Source organism: Triticum aestivum, chromosome 4A (assembly GCF_018294505.1).
Source record: "Triticum aestivum cultivar Chinese Spring chromosome 4A, IWGSC CS RefSeq v2.1, whole genome shotgun sequence".
Classification (NCBI taxonomy): Eukaryota; Viridiplantae; Streptophyta; class Magnoliopsida; order Poales; family Poaceae; genus Triticum; species Triticum aestivum.
The window spans coordinates 309,839,285-309,855,814 of NC_057803.1; the positions used below are offsets into that span (position 1 = coordinate 309,839,285).

The 16,530-nt window shown below is 44.8% G+C and overlaps 1 protein-coding gene and 1 long non-coding RNA gene across 7 annotated transcripts; one reads left to right on the plus strand and one right to left on the minus strand.

The window, feature by feature from the left end:
* Window positions 1-1,584: 1,584 nt before the first annotated feature.
* On the plus strand, window positions 1,585-11,186 carry LOC123086012 (uncharacterized). 2 transcript variants are annotated; one of them, XR_006440264.1, is made up of 3 exons: window positions 1,585-3,040; window positions 5,438-5,634; window positions 11,054-11,186. It is a non-coding gene; the product is annotated as an uncharacterized lncRNA (long non-coding RNA). The 2 variants fall into 2 exon arrangements; XR_006440263.1 differs by having other exon boundaries at window positions 11,047-11,156.
* LOC123086010 (uncharacterized) lies at window positions 5,396-12,248 on the minus strand. Of its 5 annotated transcripts, none has more exons than XR_006440261.1 (8): window positions 11,668-12,195; window positions 11,277-11,570; window positions 10,228-10,278; window positions 8,928-9,637; window positions 8,711-8,820; window positions 5,965-6,141; window positions 5,740-5,798; window positions 5,396-5,658 (listed from the first exon to the last, which is right to left on the minus strand). XR_006440261.1 is itself a non-coding variant. In XM_044507713.1 (4 exons), exons 1-3 carry the CDS (start codon window positions 11,746-11,748, stop codon window positions 9,575-9,577), a joined length of 483 nt encoding a protein of 160 aa, XP_044363648.1. In that variant the 5' UTR covers window positions 11,749-12,223; the 3' UTR covers window positions 5,968-6,141; window positions 8,711-9,574. The 5 variants fall into 5 exon arrangements, 1 of the variants encoding a protein (XP_044363648.1); XR_006440260.1 differs by having other exon boundaries at window positions 8,928-9,027; window positions 9,100-9,637; window positions 11,277-12,195; XR_006440259.1 differs by having other exon boundaries at window positions 11,277-12,197.
* Between the last annotated feature and the right edge of the window lie 4,282 nt (window positions 12,249-16,530).

Sequence of the window (16,530 nt, forward strand, 5' to 3'; positions counted from 1 at the left end):
AAACTCAGTACAATGAGTGTTCAGTGCATGAAGATTTTGACTGTCTCGCGTCTAGTTGATGTATGATTGTTAGATAATAATCTAACACTTTATGAGGTAATTCGTCACTAATGATTATAATTCTAATGCACAGACTAATTCTAGCATTGTACATTCTTCTAAGAATAAAATGCAACCATCTAGATGAACACGCTGCTAGCTCTAGTTATCAATGGAGTGGCACTGTCCATCAATTTTATTTCATTCTGATAGACATGAAGATATTTGTTTGACCTTGATTGTCATGAAAAAGAAATAAAAACATTATTATGCTTCTCGATAGCTAGTCATCATCTATGTTTTCCAAATTATCATCTTTGTAGCTACAGACCACTGCAGAGGTAATCGCTGAATTTATCGGACACCATACCGGGCAATAATCTTAAGAAGCAAGAGACACAAGTTATATGTGTGAACAGGTAATAAATGCATCAGAAACCAAAGCAATATAGGAGTATTAGTCTATGGATCTACATCCTTTTAGTATAGTAATGACATGGTTATTGATCCAGTTGCCAAAAATGTATCATCTACGTGCTTGAGCAGTAATCATTAGTATGTGCACTGCCGAGGACGACCGTACAGTGTTGCTAACTCAAAAAATAACCATACAAAGACCATCCTATCATTTTCCAGTATATATACAGTACCAAATCCATAATGTCTAGTCTTGGCCAACCTAGCTCATTTCAAACCGTTATTGATGGTGTTGAGTTGATCTAACCTTGTAATAAGAGGGTTGTGCTTATTTAGCCAGCACTCAGTAGAAAGGGAAAAAATATGAAGGCATTGGTTCCTAAAACCTGACCATGTGTCCTCCTCTGTTCTAAACGAACACCACTGCTCTGTTTTCTCCCCTGGCCGAGCAGTTTGTGGGCACGCGTGTGTAACCGTCGGTGAGGGACTTATTGAGAAGGACAACGGCAACACATGAAAAACACATGCGCTATGACATTCTGCAACCACCACATGAATTTAGAATCAACCGTATAAAAAGTCTAACGAGTAAGATGTAAGGCCCCAAGACCGGAGCTTCAGATGCCTTTCATGATTTCTGAGATTCATCATGTGATTTGTTTGGTTTGTTACTTTCATTTTTGCATCATGTCATCTTGCACCTCTTCTTAAAATTCAACCAATTAAATCGTATGGATCTTCGATCCATTTAAATCGAGGAAAGGATGACTTCTCTTTATAACTTATCCTCCCAATATTAGGGAGCTATTATAAAGTATTCCATGGATGTGGAATTACCGTTGACACACTTGCAAATAAATCCCAATGCCTTTGTTATCTTAATTCTTGGTCTCCAACCTTGCCATATATTCTTTCATCATATTCCGGAGCTCCACCAAAAATCTGAACATTTTTGAACCTTCCTTTTACCAAGTTCTAGTTCAAACCATTTGAGATAAATTCAAATGAGTTTGAATTTACATCTTTCAATCATGACCTTTTCTATTTTCTTGAAACAAGCATATTTTTGTGAGTCCGGGAAAATAATCCCATGCCCAAACTCTTTAACCTTTAATTCACTCCTTTTTCTTTCTTTGCATTTGTTTTTCTGCTATGTAAATTAAGAGAAGAGAGGAGAGAGGAGCCAGCCCGGCCGGCCTCTTAGGCCTGACCGACTAGGCCTCCCTTGGCCCAACTCCCCTTCTCTGTTTTTTTTCCTTTCTTTGCACTTTAGCCAACAATCAGGTTAGCCTGTTTGGCCCATCCAACAGGCCATCCATCCGTCTCAACCCTAGCACGCCCGATCCCATCTCCCCTCTCCCATCGAACTCCCTCGCGCCGTCAGGAGACAGCGAGCGTGCTGCCTCACTCGATCTCCCCTCGCCCTCTTCTCGATCCCATCTCCCTCCACCGCCGCCTCGCACGCAGGAGCCCCGCGCCCGAGCCTCAAGCGCCGCTTCGCCCTCCTCTGGCGTCGTCCCTCTCCCTCGCGCCGCCAACCTCCTGCTGCCTCGCTCCAGCCACCGTAGAACCAGGCCACCGCTCCGGCAAGCCACCCCGGCGCCGCCCTCGCGCGCCTCGTATCTCCTCGCTGGGACACGAGCCGCGTGCCCGCGATGGCCGCGCCATGGCCACCTCCCTCCTGCTCAGATAGGGGAGGAGCGCAGCCCCTCGCACCGCCCGGCAACCCTACTGTCGCTGGTGAGCGACGCCGTCGGCAGGACCTTGGCTGCTCTCCGCCATGGCCTTCCTCCTCCCACGCCCTGCTTCTCGCCGGTGACCACGACCAGCCCCGACCTCCTCTGTTTTTCCTCCTGCTTCGCCGGCCTAGTCCGCCTCGTCGCCGTCCTCCCAGTGCCGCCTCGAGCTCGTGATCGCCTTGCTTTGCCTCCTAGTAGGCAACAGCAGCGTTCACCTCGCCCCTCGTTGGCCTTCGACCCCTGCTCGACGCCAAGACCATGGCTCCATGTCCCCGTGGACGCCAAGTTCTTTTCCGGAGACCTCCCCAAGACCAGGATACGCCAAGACCCATTCGTGGATTTCTTCAAGTTCAAGCACCGCTGAACGAGTGCTTTTGCCTTGCTCATTTTGGGACACGATAAGTTCCTCTTCGAAAGTACGTCTACATGATGACCTGACAAGTACCATGGCACCGAAGACCTTTGATGCGTCAAGTCCATTTTCGGAAGTGTACCACTACCACCGTCTTCGGAATTGCTAAGAACAACAAGTATCTTGACGCTCGATGCATAGAACAACTACCGTCATCGACGACCCGGGTACCAGAAATGCCAAGTACCCCTTCGAATTGACGAGACCGGGAAGTTCGAAGACCTCAAGTACCTCTTGGAAACGACCGAGTACCACCACCGTCGACCCTCGAAGACCCCGTGGATGTCAAGTTCCTCGTTGTGACCCCGAACACCTACGGAGTGTGTACAACTACGAAGCGAGAACGACTACTTCCACTACGACGGTCACGAGAACGTCTGCTTCCCCTACACCGCTCCAAACTTGTTCCGTTCCGAAAAGGCACGCTTCGAAGGTATAATCGCCGAGACGATGACCCGTGGTCGAATGCATGTGTGTTGTATGAGACGCATGTTTATATGTGGTACTCGCCCGTGAACGTTAGTTGTTCCTCCTCGTTTCCACGTCGTCCACCCGTGGGAACCCGGTAACCGGGGTCACCCCACCATCTTTTGCATGCTCCCGCCACACTTCCTTTGCATCGGTATCTTCATGAGCTATCGGAACCGTTATGTTGTCGTGGCATCATTTCGGATTCGTCGCCGTGGCCCCTTTTCCTTCTGCCATGGCGACAAATGCTCCATATCATGTTCATATCAACATTTTCATAAAATTGCATAAACTTGCATATGCCATCCGCATCATGATAACAACATTTAAAATGGTTTAAATTGTTTTTTTCCTTAAATTGCTAAATACATATGGGAATTTTTCGGAAATGTTGTTTGTTGTTTCCGGCCTCATTTAAACTTGCCTAGATAGGTAGTTTTATTATGCTTCACCCCTTGCCATGTTTAATAACTTTAATTTTTGTTGAGTACCTAACCGGGAGTGAACTAAATAATCAAATGTGGTGTCTCGTCAACATGCATCTTGTTACATGTTGAGCTCCACTTAACTTGTAGTTTTGTTTGTGCACTTTGCCATGCCATGCATATTTAAATCGGACATGCATTATACTTGATTGTGCATCTTGCCATGTTTATGCTTGTGTGTTTACCATGTTGTTTCCTTCTTTCCGGTGTTGCTTCTTCGTGTTAGTTCCAGTAACGTTGCGTTTGTGAGGATCCGTTCGACTACGTCTGTTTGTCTTCTTCATGGACTCGTTCTTCTTCCTTGTGGGATCTCAAGCAAGATGACCATACCCTCGAAATCACTTATATCTTTACTTGCTAGTTGATTACTCTATCGCTATGTCGCGCTACCTACAACTTGCTATATCATGCCTCCCATATTGCCATGTCAAGCCTCTAACCCACCTTCCTAGCAAATTGTTGTTTGGATAAGTTACCGCTTTTGCTCAGCCCCTTCTTATAGCGTTGCTAGTTGCAGGTGAAGTTAAAATTTGTTCCATGTTGGAACATGGTTATGTTGGGATATCACAATATCTCTTATTTAATTAATGTATCTATATACTTGGTAAAGGGTGGAAGGCTCGGCCTTATGTCTGGTGTTTTGTTCCACTCTTGCTGCCCTAGTTTCCATCATACCGGTGTTATGTTCCTTGATTTTGCGTTCCTTACGCGGTTGGGTGTTATGGGAACCCCTTGACAGTTTGCTTTGAATAAAACTCCTCCAGCAAGGCCCAACCTTGGTTTTACATTTGCCTAGCAACCTAAGCCTTTTTCCCTTGGGTTTTCGGAGCCCGAGGGTCATCGTTATTTTAAACCCCCCCCCCCCCCGGGCCAGTCCTCCTCTGAGTGTTGGTCCAAAACAGAGCCACTTGCAGCGCCACCTCGGGGAAACTTGAGGGTTGGTTTTAGCTGTATGTAGTGTTCATCCGGTGTGCCCTGAGAACGAGATATGTGCAGCTCCTATCGGAATTTGTCGGCACATCCGGGCGGCTTTGCTGGTCTTGTTTTACCATTGTCGAAATGTCTTGTAACCGGGATTCCAAGGCTGATCGGGTCTTTCCGGGAGAAGGAATATCCTTCGTTGACCGTGAGAGCTTGTGATGGGCTAAGTTGGGACACGCCTGCAGGGTTTAAACTTTCGAGAGCCGTGCCCGCGGTTATGTGGCAGATGAGAATTTATTAATATCCGGTTGTAGAGAACTTGACACTTACATAATTAAAATGCATCAACCGCGTGTGTAGCCGTGATGGTCTCTTTTCGGCGGAGTCCGGGAAGTGAACACGGTCTTGTGTTATGCTTGAACATAAGTAGTTTCAGGATCACTTCTTGATCACTTCTAGCATCACGACCGTTGCGTTGCTTCTCTTCTCGCTCTTATTTGCGTATGTTAGCCACCATATATGCTTAGTGCTTGTTGCAGCTCCACCTCCTTACCTTACCATACCCATAAGCTTAAATACTCTTGATCTCGCGGGTGTGAGATTGCTGAGTCCTCGTGACTCACAGATACTTCCAAACAGTTGCAGGTGCCGATGATACCAACGCAGGTGATGCAACCGAGCTCAAGTGGGAGCTCGATGAAGATCTTGATCGTTGTTTTGCGTCTTTTGTGGTTGATCAGTAGTGGAGCCCAGTTGAGACGATCAGGGATCTAGCATTTGGGGTTGTCTTCTTTTATTTTGGTTCTGTAGTCGGAACTTGATTGTATTCTGGTTGATGTATGTTTGACTTGTTATTTGTGTGAAGTGACGATTATAAGCCAACTCTTTATCCCTTTCTTTTTAAGTACATGGGATTGTGTGAAAATTACTCCACTTATGACTAAACTACCATGCAGCTATGCCTCTAAGTCGTGTCACGGCACGTGGAAGATATAACCGCATTGTGGGTGTTACATAAGATTACATCCCTTAAAGGCATGCAAGGACTCCAGCAGCGGAAAGGGGTTAGGTCTGTGCCTTGTTTGGGACAACTCCATCAGTCTGAGCCTTCTTCAACAGTTGGGCGCCGAAGCTCTCGATGCTTAAGTGATTGGTAAGCCAACCATTTCTTCTTCATCTACAAACATATGAGAAGGTATGTTTCTGTTCATACAATTGGACTGAAGATTGGAAGAAGGAAAGGACAGGGAAACGAAACCTCAGTGGTGGGGAATGACGGCCAGCATGGGTCGAAGCGTCTCATCGACGCCACAGTGCCTATTCAGTTAAGAGAGGGTGATGCATCACTTTCCACCTTTTTATTATAGGGACTACAACAGGCTTACACAGCCTAAAACACTTCATAAAATGAAAACTATACAAAGGAAAATGATAAAGTAGGATTAATAGAAAAGAAAAGGAGGGAAAAAAATCACAATCTTACAGATAGGTGATACAACATAGTGCTCCAACCTCTAAGGATGCCTTTGTTAATTTCATTTGAATACATGTTGGACTACAACATAAGATCATCAGCAATCTTGCTAGCAGTAATGTGCAATTCCTCAAAAACATCCTGGAAGAGCTTGGAGTTTCGGCACTTCCATATATTCCAGGGTACCTAGCAATTTTGACACAAAGAAGCAATTCAGAAAATTCAGACCCAAAGAAGCAGTTTAGTAAACTTAATAATTCTTAGACCGTTCGATAATTCAGCAAATTCAAACCCAAAGAAGTAGTTCAGTAGTTTAGTAAACTGAATAATTATTAGACCGTTCAGAAAAACTAAGAGCTTTGAACACTATACCATTTAACCTAGCAATCCATTTGAAATGTATAAGCACGTGCAATAATCAGTGCTACTCACTTCCTCATGAAAGAAATCAAATCGAAGCATGACACCATTAGGAAGAAAAACACACATATTAGACATTGACGGGAAAGTTTAGCAAGAAAAGGTAATCGTCACTGCTCTTATTCTCTTGACTTGATCAACAGATCGGAAGGAGTTGGAGAAGGCACAATGCCCCATCTTCCACTTGAACTACATATGCGCAGAAAAACACCTTGATGGCTTGTCCTTTGTGAGTGCTCATTAATTCTGCAGCCCGAAACATAAACGCATGAAACTCATGAACATATAGCTAGCTCTTGTTGAAGGAGTGATCTGGTGAACCAGTTCCTAGCCAAAGAAGAACACACACAGCCAGGCAAACCGCACGCTGTCGGCCGGTAAACCACACTCCACGGCCTGGTGAACCACATGACACAGCCCGGTGACTGCACGTTGTTGTAGCACGACCACCAGCGGCGAGGAGCACAACACCAGCTCACGGTGGGAACTCGTCATTTGGATGCCCAGTGACACCCCCAATCCCCACCCAACTACCTAGATAGACCAGGGTGACGCCGGTAAACAGGAGATCATGGGACTGCAGCCTCATGACATAGAACAGAGCAAAGATAACTGAATCAAACACATGAAAATTCTACTGTAATGAACTGCACAGGAGACTGACAACGGAACTTGTAAGTTCTGAATTGCACTTGATGCGGGCAACATTTTACAACCCAGATGCAAACATCATCTAGAGAACCTAAGCCCAAGAGAAGAAAGAACTGCACTGAACTGTATTTTTGCACATAAAGAAACTGAAACAAAAATGCAAAAACTTTGAACTCCATGGGAGAGGAATCCATACAGCAGAGCACCACACTACGGTCTTCCTAGGCGTCAGCGCCAGCGCTGTTACTCCTCTCGCACTCTCGGGTCCATGAGACCCCTTCCAGCCTCGTGGTTGCCATGGTCGGTGACACAGAGAAAATAGGGGAGGGTATGCTCATGGGGATCGGGGGCCAACACCGAGAAGGTACATGACGGGACGGACACGATGAACTGCACGGCTTCGCCACCCCGTACTGCATGTCGTGAGGCGGCTGGGAAGGGAAGGTCGGCAGAGAGCAGGCACCAGTGAGCTCACAGTCGATCTTGACGCAGAGGAGAGGAAAGAGGGAGCGTGGCGGCTGGGGCTCTCCAGACCCTAAGATGGAAGGGAGGGTAGTGGAGGCAATCAGTCGCGGGGGAGGAGGGGAGTAGTTGTCGGCCTGGATCCGCTGCCGGGAGGCATGCTGGGGCGGTTGCCAGCTTAGATCCATCGCGGGCGGCGCTTTGGGAGCGGTGGGGGATTGAGGGAAGCCCAGCCGAGGGCGATGAGGGGTGGTGGCGCCAGATATAGCTCATGGCGAGAGCTTTAGAGGTGGGAGGCAGTAGCCAGGGGATAGGAGGTGTGGTTCGGCGGGAGTTTTGTGGAGCGGCGGCGCGACGCAGTGAGGAGGCGGCCGGCGGCACGGGGGGAGCGCTACGAGGCAGAGCATGGCTGCGTTATTTTCCCCCTCGTACCGGTTTGATTTGGAGTGCAGACTGAATATCAAAAACCACAGGGGCTTTTTCACAAAAGATCCGTGACGGTGTACCCGACAAAGTCAAACCGTGCTTTATTATTACTACCACAAATGCCCGTGAATTGCAACGGGAGAAACAAACTCAAGCCCCTCCCTGCACCGACTTCTAATTCCTCATGTGTTGCAACAACCATCACATTCACTTCACGTGGTTCAACATAAATCATGTCTTTACATATCATGTAGTGCATTTCCTTATTTATCGCACACAATAATAATTCTTAATGCAAATTATGTTAAAGGTACGACTCTTGACTGAACATAAGCTACACACACTTTACTGTCGCCAATGAGCCTGGGCATTTTTCAGGCAGTAAACTTTGTCGTCATGTTCTTCGACCATGGCCATCGAATCATAGTACAAAAAAACAAACCGACGAGAGTAAAATTATAGTTTCCATGGCTTTCTAGAAAGGGAGACGACACTACGATAGTGAAAATCTGAAGTATATAAGCTATAGAAACAATGTAGATAAAAGAACAAAGCATGTTCCTTTCCTGAGTACACAGTAGGGTGGCTGTTTCTACATATCAAAATAAAATCCACCAAAAAAAAGGAGAAAGAAGATGAATACCATGGCTGGTAACTTGAACACACTTCAAATATAGTATTGGTATAATTTAAAGCATAGTAAAGCTTGATAAAATAAAAATAGAACTTAGCAAACAGCGCGTGAAGTATCATTAAAAATGAGTGAATTACTTGTAGATATGTACTTTGTACGTACAGATATTTTTCTTGGAAATACATTCCATTAGTAGGAGGTATCAAAGTGTGTGCAACAATGGAGACACCCATAAAAATGCAGTAAAGATTGTGTATCCTCTACCTTCAAGTCTGCAGAGAGTAAAAAAGAACAGGATCCTGAATCGTGAAAGGAATTATTGGTCGTTCATATGCAGTATGCTCTCATAATAGAGAAAGAAAAGATGTTGAGTCCTTACATTTTTTAGTCAGTTTGACCTATCTTTAATCCGAAAATGAAGCATCAGTTGTTTCGCCAATGGAGAACACCCCTCGGCAACGGAAAAGGATGATTACAAACTAATTGCAGGCACACTGTTATTCATCATAAAATGCAAAATCAGAAGTATATTTAAATTTGAAGGGGGTAACCTTGATGACACAAATTTGCAGCAGTAGAACATGTGAGAGCCATTCAACCACCGGAAAGCTTTGCATAATCTAATATCATCGTTTGCTGACATTCTCACAAATAGCTTATGTGCACAATCTCAGTCACAAAATACATTGGAAGTTGGAAGTAGGAAAGCATGGTAGGATGAACTCGTAGATGAACTGGACTATCTCTTTGAAGCCCGGTGTGGATCATTCATATTGGCTGCTCTCTGCAACAAACAGCGAAACACAACCTGCAAAACCTGGTGCCTTATTCCTTGGTTCCAACCTTGGCCACTTCAGAAGATTGAAGTTGTGGTATCAAATCTGAGTCCTCTAGAAATTCTCTGTAACGGAAGACGTCCCTTTGTTCCCCGCTCGTGACACCACGTGAGCCTGGCCGAATTGTGGGCGGAGGAGCAGTCGAAACAGCCAGGCATGATGACATCAACAAACAGCGTTTGTCTTATACTCATCTTGTTCTGTTCCACGTGGACTGGCCCGATGAGGAAATCCTTATACTCCTCTGGGCAACCTGTGTGTGTATAGAAAGATGGATTGAGGAAATGTTTCCTTATCATAGTAACAAATCACACAAAGAACTAGACAAGAAAAGTCTTCTGAATAGCAAATGCGGGTTATTTCATTGCCATGGTGACAAATGCCAATGGATGATAATTTTTCAATCTATGGTTCTTATGCCAATGCAGAGACATTGTTTAGGTAAAGTATGGAGTAGAAAAGGGTTTCAGATATGACAGAACATGCAGTTTAACTCTCTAGTATACTAACCACTGCAGAATATTCAGTATATCCGTATTAGCTTCATTTCAGCCAGTTCTCTCTTGATAAAACTAATTTGCTCATCCGTTTTCTGATTAATTTAGATGTTATATGAAGGTTTCATCAGGAAAAGAATGTGTTCAGTTTGTACAAGTTCATGAATTGCCCCTGCTTCAGTGTGCTACTCATGATATTATTGCTAACCTACCAGCAAACATTCTAGAGGGACTAAGCAATGATTAAAGAGTGGTACTGTATAAATTTCTCTATCTAGAAAATTCAAAATTATGAAAAAGATCTTAAACTACGACTGTCAAGATTACATTATTGCAATACATGTACCTTCAAGTGAAGAAACATGGCTATGCTAGCATTGATCCTTGGCGGAATCATCTGGCCAACAAAAGATAGAAACTGAGATAACTGCAAAGCCCAGCTGAAAAGTGGAGATACCAGCAAGCAGCTTTGTTTATCTAAACAACAATATATTATGTGCTTCTGAATATTGACAGTACATAATATTCAGTTTATATAAACAACAATATATTCTCTGAAGTTTTAATTGCTTTCTTTTATTTCTCTGAAACTCTCTCAAGTTGTACTCACAACAAATATATAAAAGTTTTGTTCCTGTCATTTATAATTGAAATACAGTTCTGCTCCAGAGAATTTTGTATGGTGGCTCTAGTAATAAAAGAATATAAGGAAGACAACAATATATTCTCTGAAGTTTTATAAATACAGTTCTGCTCCATTTATAAATACATAGGGTCAGGTTTTATCTACTGGAAACACCAATAAACCTCACAAATAGTTAGACAAGATTAAATGTTCAAAAATTCAGCTAACTAGAGATTCCAGTTTTCAGATTTCTGCATTTCTAGTTCTCAGATTTCAAATAGTGTTAATGAACATTTGCACATTAACACTGAAATCTGAGTTTATAACACTTGAACATTAACACTGAACATGAACACTAAAGATCATCTTCAAGATTGAACATTTCATTGCTTCAAAAGTGAAGGGTGAAAGGCCAAAAACAGGCAAAAGTGATTGCATATATGCAAAACTCAGCTAGTAATTCAACCTGACTGCTAGCCATGGAAATTGTTTTAGAAATACTGCAGTTGTACAGCAAGTAATTAAGGTAACATACTCCAGTTGCCAGGGTTGATATTCGTGGGAGGCCATGGAGCGAAGAATGGTCGTAGGAGAGGCACGGAGTTTGTGCAGCAAAGTGGGGACAAAGAACCGAATTTTGTGCAGCGGGGAGGGGCAGAGGCCGGTCGGTGCCAGGGGGGGTGGGTAAGTTGCTATTCTTGTCTTGCTTAACAGCTGCAGTGCTTTTGTTTAGTAACTGCACTTTTTACAAGGTGGTTGTATCATCTCACCCTGTTCTTGTCGCAGTAGTAGTCGATGTTGGTCCAGCAGCTCTCATCGAGGACCTCCCCGGCCGGCCGGCCCGGGCTAGGCAAGGTGGTTGTATCATCTCACCCTGTTCTTGTCGCAGTAGTAGTCGATGTTGGTCCAGCAGCTCTCATCGAGGACCTCCCCGGCCGGCCGGCCCGGGCTAGGCACGACGGCGGAGATGGCCGAGGTCACCACCACCCCGCCCACGCCCCGACATCCTTGGCGGCGCGCAGCACGTGGAGCGTCCCTTCCACGGCCGGCGCTACCCGCTCCTTCTGCAGCCACAAAATGAGACAGAGGCCACCCCGTACTCATACTGAGAGGTCTAAACTCTAAAGGAACAACGGCAGGACGGTCATGGAGCAGCAGTACTTGGGGGTCCAGGACGCGGTCGACGGTGCAGGGCAAGGCGAGGTGGAAGATATCGTAGCAGCCGCGCGCGGCGGCGAGCATGGCGGCGCCATCGAGGAGGTCGCACGGGAAGACGCGGACGCGGGCCTCGTCATGAAGTTGTCGGCGAGCCAGGCAATGAAGTCCTCCCGCGACGATGGCGCTTCACGGAGAGGATGCGGATGATCTCGGCTAGCGCGGGGCAGCCGGTGTAATCCTCCATGAGAGAGGCTCCACCGCCGGATGGCGGCGGCGCGCGGCGGTCGGCGTAGCCGGCGCAGAGCGTGGCCCAGTGGCCGCCGATTTGGCAGCGGAGGGCGGCGCGCGCTGCGTCGCGGGTGTCGTAGAGCTGAGCGCGGAGTGGAGGCTCGTGAGCGGGCAGAGGTGCAGCCATGGCGACGGGCGAGTTGAGGTCGGCCGCGGTGGGGGAGTGGTGCGGCGGCGGCTAGGGGGATTTGGCTGGGCCTGGCCACAGATGAACATGCTATTAGTACCACCTTATTTATATTACAATTTTGTTCATACAAATTATAAAAGTGTATTATGACATGAGAAAAAAGCTTATTATGATGGTGAATCCGACAAAGTCAATCCATGCTTTATTATTAAAGATTATTATTATTATTATTATTATTATTATTACTAACACATATGCCCGTGCGTTGCAACGGAAGAAAAATTAACATATCCACCAAAACTTCTATTGTTGAAACTAAATTGTATGTAGTTGTACCCACGACATAATTGTCGCTAGGCGTAAGTTGTGATTGACTCCAAAGAAGAAGGTTGTTGAAATAATGGCATCCGACTCCACAACAATGGTGGTCGAGCTTTGCAGCATGCGGTCCGCCTTACAGCAACAACGGTGGTCCAGCTTTGGAGCATTGCGTACTTCTTGTAGCAACATTAACTGGGCTTGCAATGTCGTGTGTCGATTCTTGATCAAAACTGCATGTAGATCAATCAGATATATTTTTGGTAAATATGCAGCAAATTCCTATTTGACGTAGCAAAATCGCTGAGAAATAAAAAGATGGACAGTATGAAAAAACAACACCGAAAAGATACTCAGTAAAATGCGCTAGCAGGGCACACAACGACTTGATTCTCTTTCGCGGGGTTACACACAAACCAACCAAGCAGCCGTTTAATTGGAGTGAGTCAGCACAATGCATGTCCTTCCTTTATTTTAATGGGGGCTCAATTCCTATTGGCAGGTGGAGCCATTGGGTAACTAAAATTATGCCATATCGACTGTGTTAATCAATGGCAGATTTATTGGTTTGTAAAGTGATTTATCAGGCTTTTGTTATAAATTGGTTTGGCTCCTCCAAGCTCAAAAGTTAAGGCAAAATTCCTCCACTTCCGTCGGTAGTCGTAATCATCACCAACATCACCGGACAAACAACTCCCGGAGTTCGCCTTTATCGATCAATGGCTATAAGCAGGGAGGAGTCACACAAAAAGTGAGCCAAAGAAATTGATGTAGATCTCGCAAGGGAAATACGTCGACAGGGTTGGCCTGCGCATGGTGCGGCTGCTCACGTGATGTCAGTCGAAGGCTGTTTTAAATCCGTCCAGGCTTTGCGTTCAACCATGCCAGCACTGTGTAGATTAATACAGATGTGGTGTCGTTATTGGATTAAAGACATGTGGTATTTTTCTTTTCATGTTGCAACGCACGGACATGTTTACTATATTTTCAACCAAAATAGTTTGAATAATGCTGCCCTGCTTTTTTTTGTTACTTGAAAAGTTGTTTGAGTGGAATTTCCCCCGTGTTTTTAAGAAATATTCATATTTGGTACCTACTGGCTCTTATGTTTTGAACTCCTAGATATTGTGAGAATATTATGGATAATAAATTATGAATATTACAATCAAATATTACTTTTGCATATCGTGAGAATATTGTGGATAATAGGATTTTCAATGTTACTTTAGTCTTAAAGCATTGCAGTTATAGACCACACGTAAGCAAGGGAAGGATGGGAGGGAGGATAAGTGACGACATTGTTGATGCTATGTTAAAATAGAGAACGGGGACCTGAGTGAAGGGTCTTGAATCATTCTTAGAGATGTGGTATTTTTTTTCTCCCGTTGCAACGCACGGGCATATTTCCCAATAGGGTAGACTTTGTTGTGTTTATTGACCGCCAACTCTCATAATAACATTCGAAAGGTACCACCGAAATATGCCCATCAATTGCTGTGGAAGAAACAAAAACACTTTACTCTCCTATCCCAGTAAGCATTTAATGATTTAAGCCAAAACTTGGCCTAAAACATAAGCAAAAACCTAAATGTACGCTTTTGTGATGTTTTGTGTCACAAGCATTTACTCTTTCATTTATGATGCACTTCAATTATTCCGGCCATGAATAAGAATTATGTACTTTCAGCATAACCATCTTTGCAAAAATGCTACACCTCTGCATAACTATTCAACAATTAATATTATAGAAGAGCTCACATTGATCTTGCATATGTAGTTGTTGAGTTCCTCCTTCGCATACCTAGCTTGATATGCAAATTAGTTTAAGTGAGTGTCGGTTTTCTTCTACACCGAAAGTAGTATGAAAATAAAAGATTTTGACCTTGGAGATGAACAGAAAAGGTAACATGAATGCTTTTAGGGTATGCATTGCGTTGAGGATCCCAATTCTTGCAAAATATCTCTCTAGCACTCCCCGAGTTATGCAAAAACACATATAAAGTCGGATAGAAATAAATCAACAGCTAAAAATTCAGAATAGTAGGAATACGAAATTCCTCTTTCATACCATAAAAAAACCTCTTTCCTACTCCTTGTAGAATAGTAACTTCCAGTGCAATCAATTTAGCTATGGAAAACTGATTTCACAGGGTGCATGTACTTGTCCCGTTGGCTTACATGCGAGTTCTCAGTAGCAATAAATCGAGCCATCTACTCTCCGCCGGATCGATGCAGCTGTGTAAACATAATACGTAAGTAGCGTGCGTGTGTATTCATCATTATGCTAACACAGATCAACCAAACTAGCCGGCAACTTGTATTTTTTGCTGCTGCTCCTGCGTACATGTGTTTTTACCTAGGAAAGAGTCGACCCTACTTGCTTTGTATGCGTGCGTCATCACATAGTACTGTTTCTCGATTACATGCATTGGCTTGGAAGTAATCAATACTCGGCAAGTATGTGACGCACCATGGTCGCGCATTAAGTGCAGTGGCATCAGCGACACTCGCTGTCGGAGTGGTCGCATGGCATCATCGATATCGGGGGCGATGGCCGGTGGTCGCGGCTGTTGCGAGGGGCTTAAATAGATTCGATTCCGACTGCCTCTTTGACTCTTTCCTTCCTTTCATTAATATCAATTATGCTTACTTCCTTTAAGGACCATCATGGATAGGATTCAATTTTGCTTCCTTTCTTAATTTCACGAGCAAGATTCATCTTCTTATTCTCTTTCCAATCATGTGGAGGAATGGATCGGCTTATTCTCCTTTCCTTCTTTATATTCTCTTTCATTCCTTATTTATCTTAACATGACAAATTATTTCGTTCCTTTTTGATTCCTGAGAAGGCTCCTTGATATCCTGAAAATTTAAAGACGCATTTAAGTTGAGAGGATTGCGTGTAAGGGACCGAGGTGGGACTAATATATAGGTCAGGCTTCCTTTACAACACATAGTTTGTGGTACCTTAGCTGGTATTGACAGTATTTGTTTGTCATCATGTAACACCCTCGATGCGACTATAGCTCCCACGTGTCGAGGCACGACTTAGAGACATAATCGCATTGAAGGCGTATGTCGCAAGTTAGGCAATCTTCACAACATCCCATGTAATATGATAATAAAAGGGAAGATAGCATAGTTGGCTTACACTCGTCACGTCAATCAAGTACATAAATAACATTACATCATCCAAACACTCATGGCCCGACTACGGCGCCAAAATAAAAGAGAACCCAACATGCGACACGGTCCTAATCACCCCCAACTGGGCACCACTACTAATCATCAGGAAAGGAAACATAGTATCGCTGAGAGTCTTCGTCGAACTCCCACTTGAGCTCATACGCGTATTCTGGAGCAGAATCATCAGGCCCTGCATCTAGTGTAATAGTAATCTATGAGCCACAGGGACTCAGCAATCTCGCACCCTCGCGATCAAGACTATTTGAGCTTATAGGTAAGGCAAGGTAAAATATGAGTGGAGCTGCAGCAAGCGACTAGCAAGTATGGTGGCTAACTCCTTCGCAAAAGAGAGCGAGAAGAGGAGGCAAAGCACGAGCGAGAAACTAGAGCAACCTGCGCAAACATTAATCCAACACCGTGTCCACTTCCCGGACTCCGCCGAGAAGAGGTCATCACGGTAACACACTCAGTTGATTCATTTTAATTGAATTAAGGTTCAAGTTATCTACAACCGCACATTAACAAATTCCCATCTGCCCATAACCGCGGGCACGACTTTCGAAAGTTCAACCCCTGCAGGGAAGTCCCAACTTAGCCCATGACAAGCTCTCACGGTCAACGAAGGAATATACCTCCTTCCAAGACGTTCCGATCAAACTCGGTATCTCGATAATTCAAGACACTTCGACAGGTTAAAACAAGACCAGCAACACCGCCCGAATGTGCCGACAAATCCCGATAGGAGCTGCACATATCTCGTTCTCAGGGCACACTCAGATAGGTCAAGCTACGAGTAAAACCAACCCTCAAGTTTTCTCGAGGTGGCCCCGCAGGCTGCCCGGTTCGGACCAACACTCAGAGGGAGCACTGGCCCGGGGGGGGGGTTAAAATAAGATGACCCTTGGGCTCCGGTAACCCAAGGGAAAAAGAGGCTAGGTGGCGAA

Excerpts from the sequence above, each read along its gene's own strand:
- LOC123086010 (XM_044507713.1), bottom strand. The coding sequence starts at position 11,748 with ATGCTCGCCGCCGCGCGCGGCTGCTACGATATCTTCCACCTCGCCTTG. Across the intron at positions 10,279-11,379 it reads ACTACTGCGACAAGAACAGG|ATGATTCCGCCAAGGATCAA; the intron begins GTGAGATGATAC and ends TTTGTTGGCCAG. Across the intron at positions 9,638-10,227 it reads CCATGTTTCTTCACTTGAAG|GTTGCCCAGAGGAGTATAAG; the intron begins GTACATGTATTG and ends ATACACACACAG.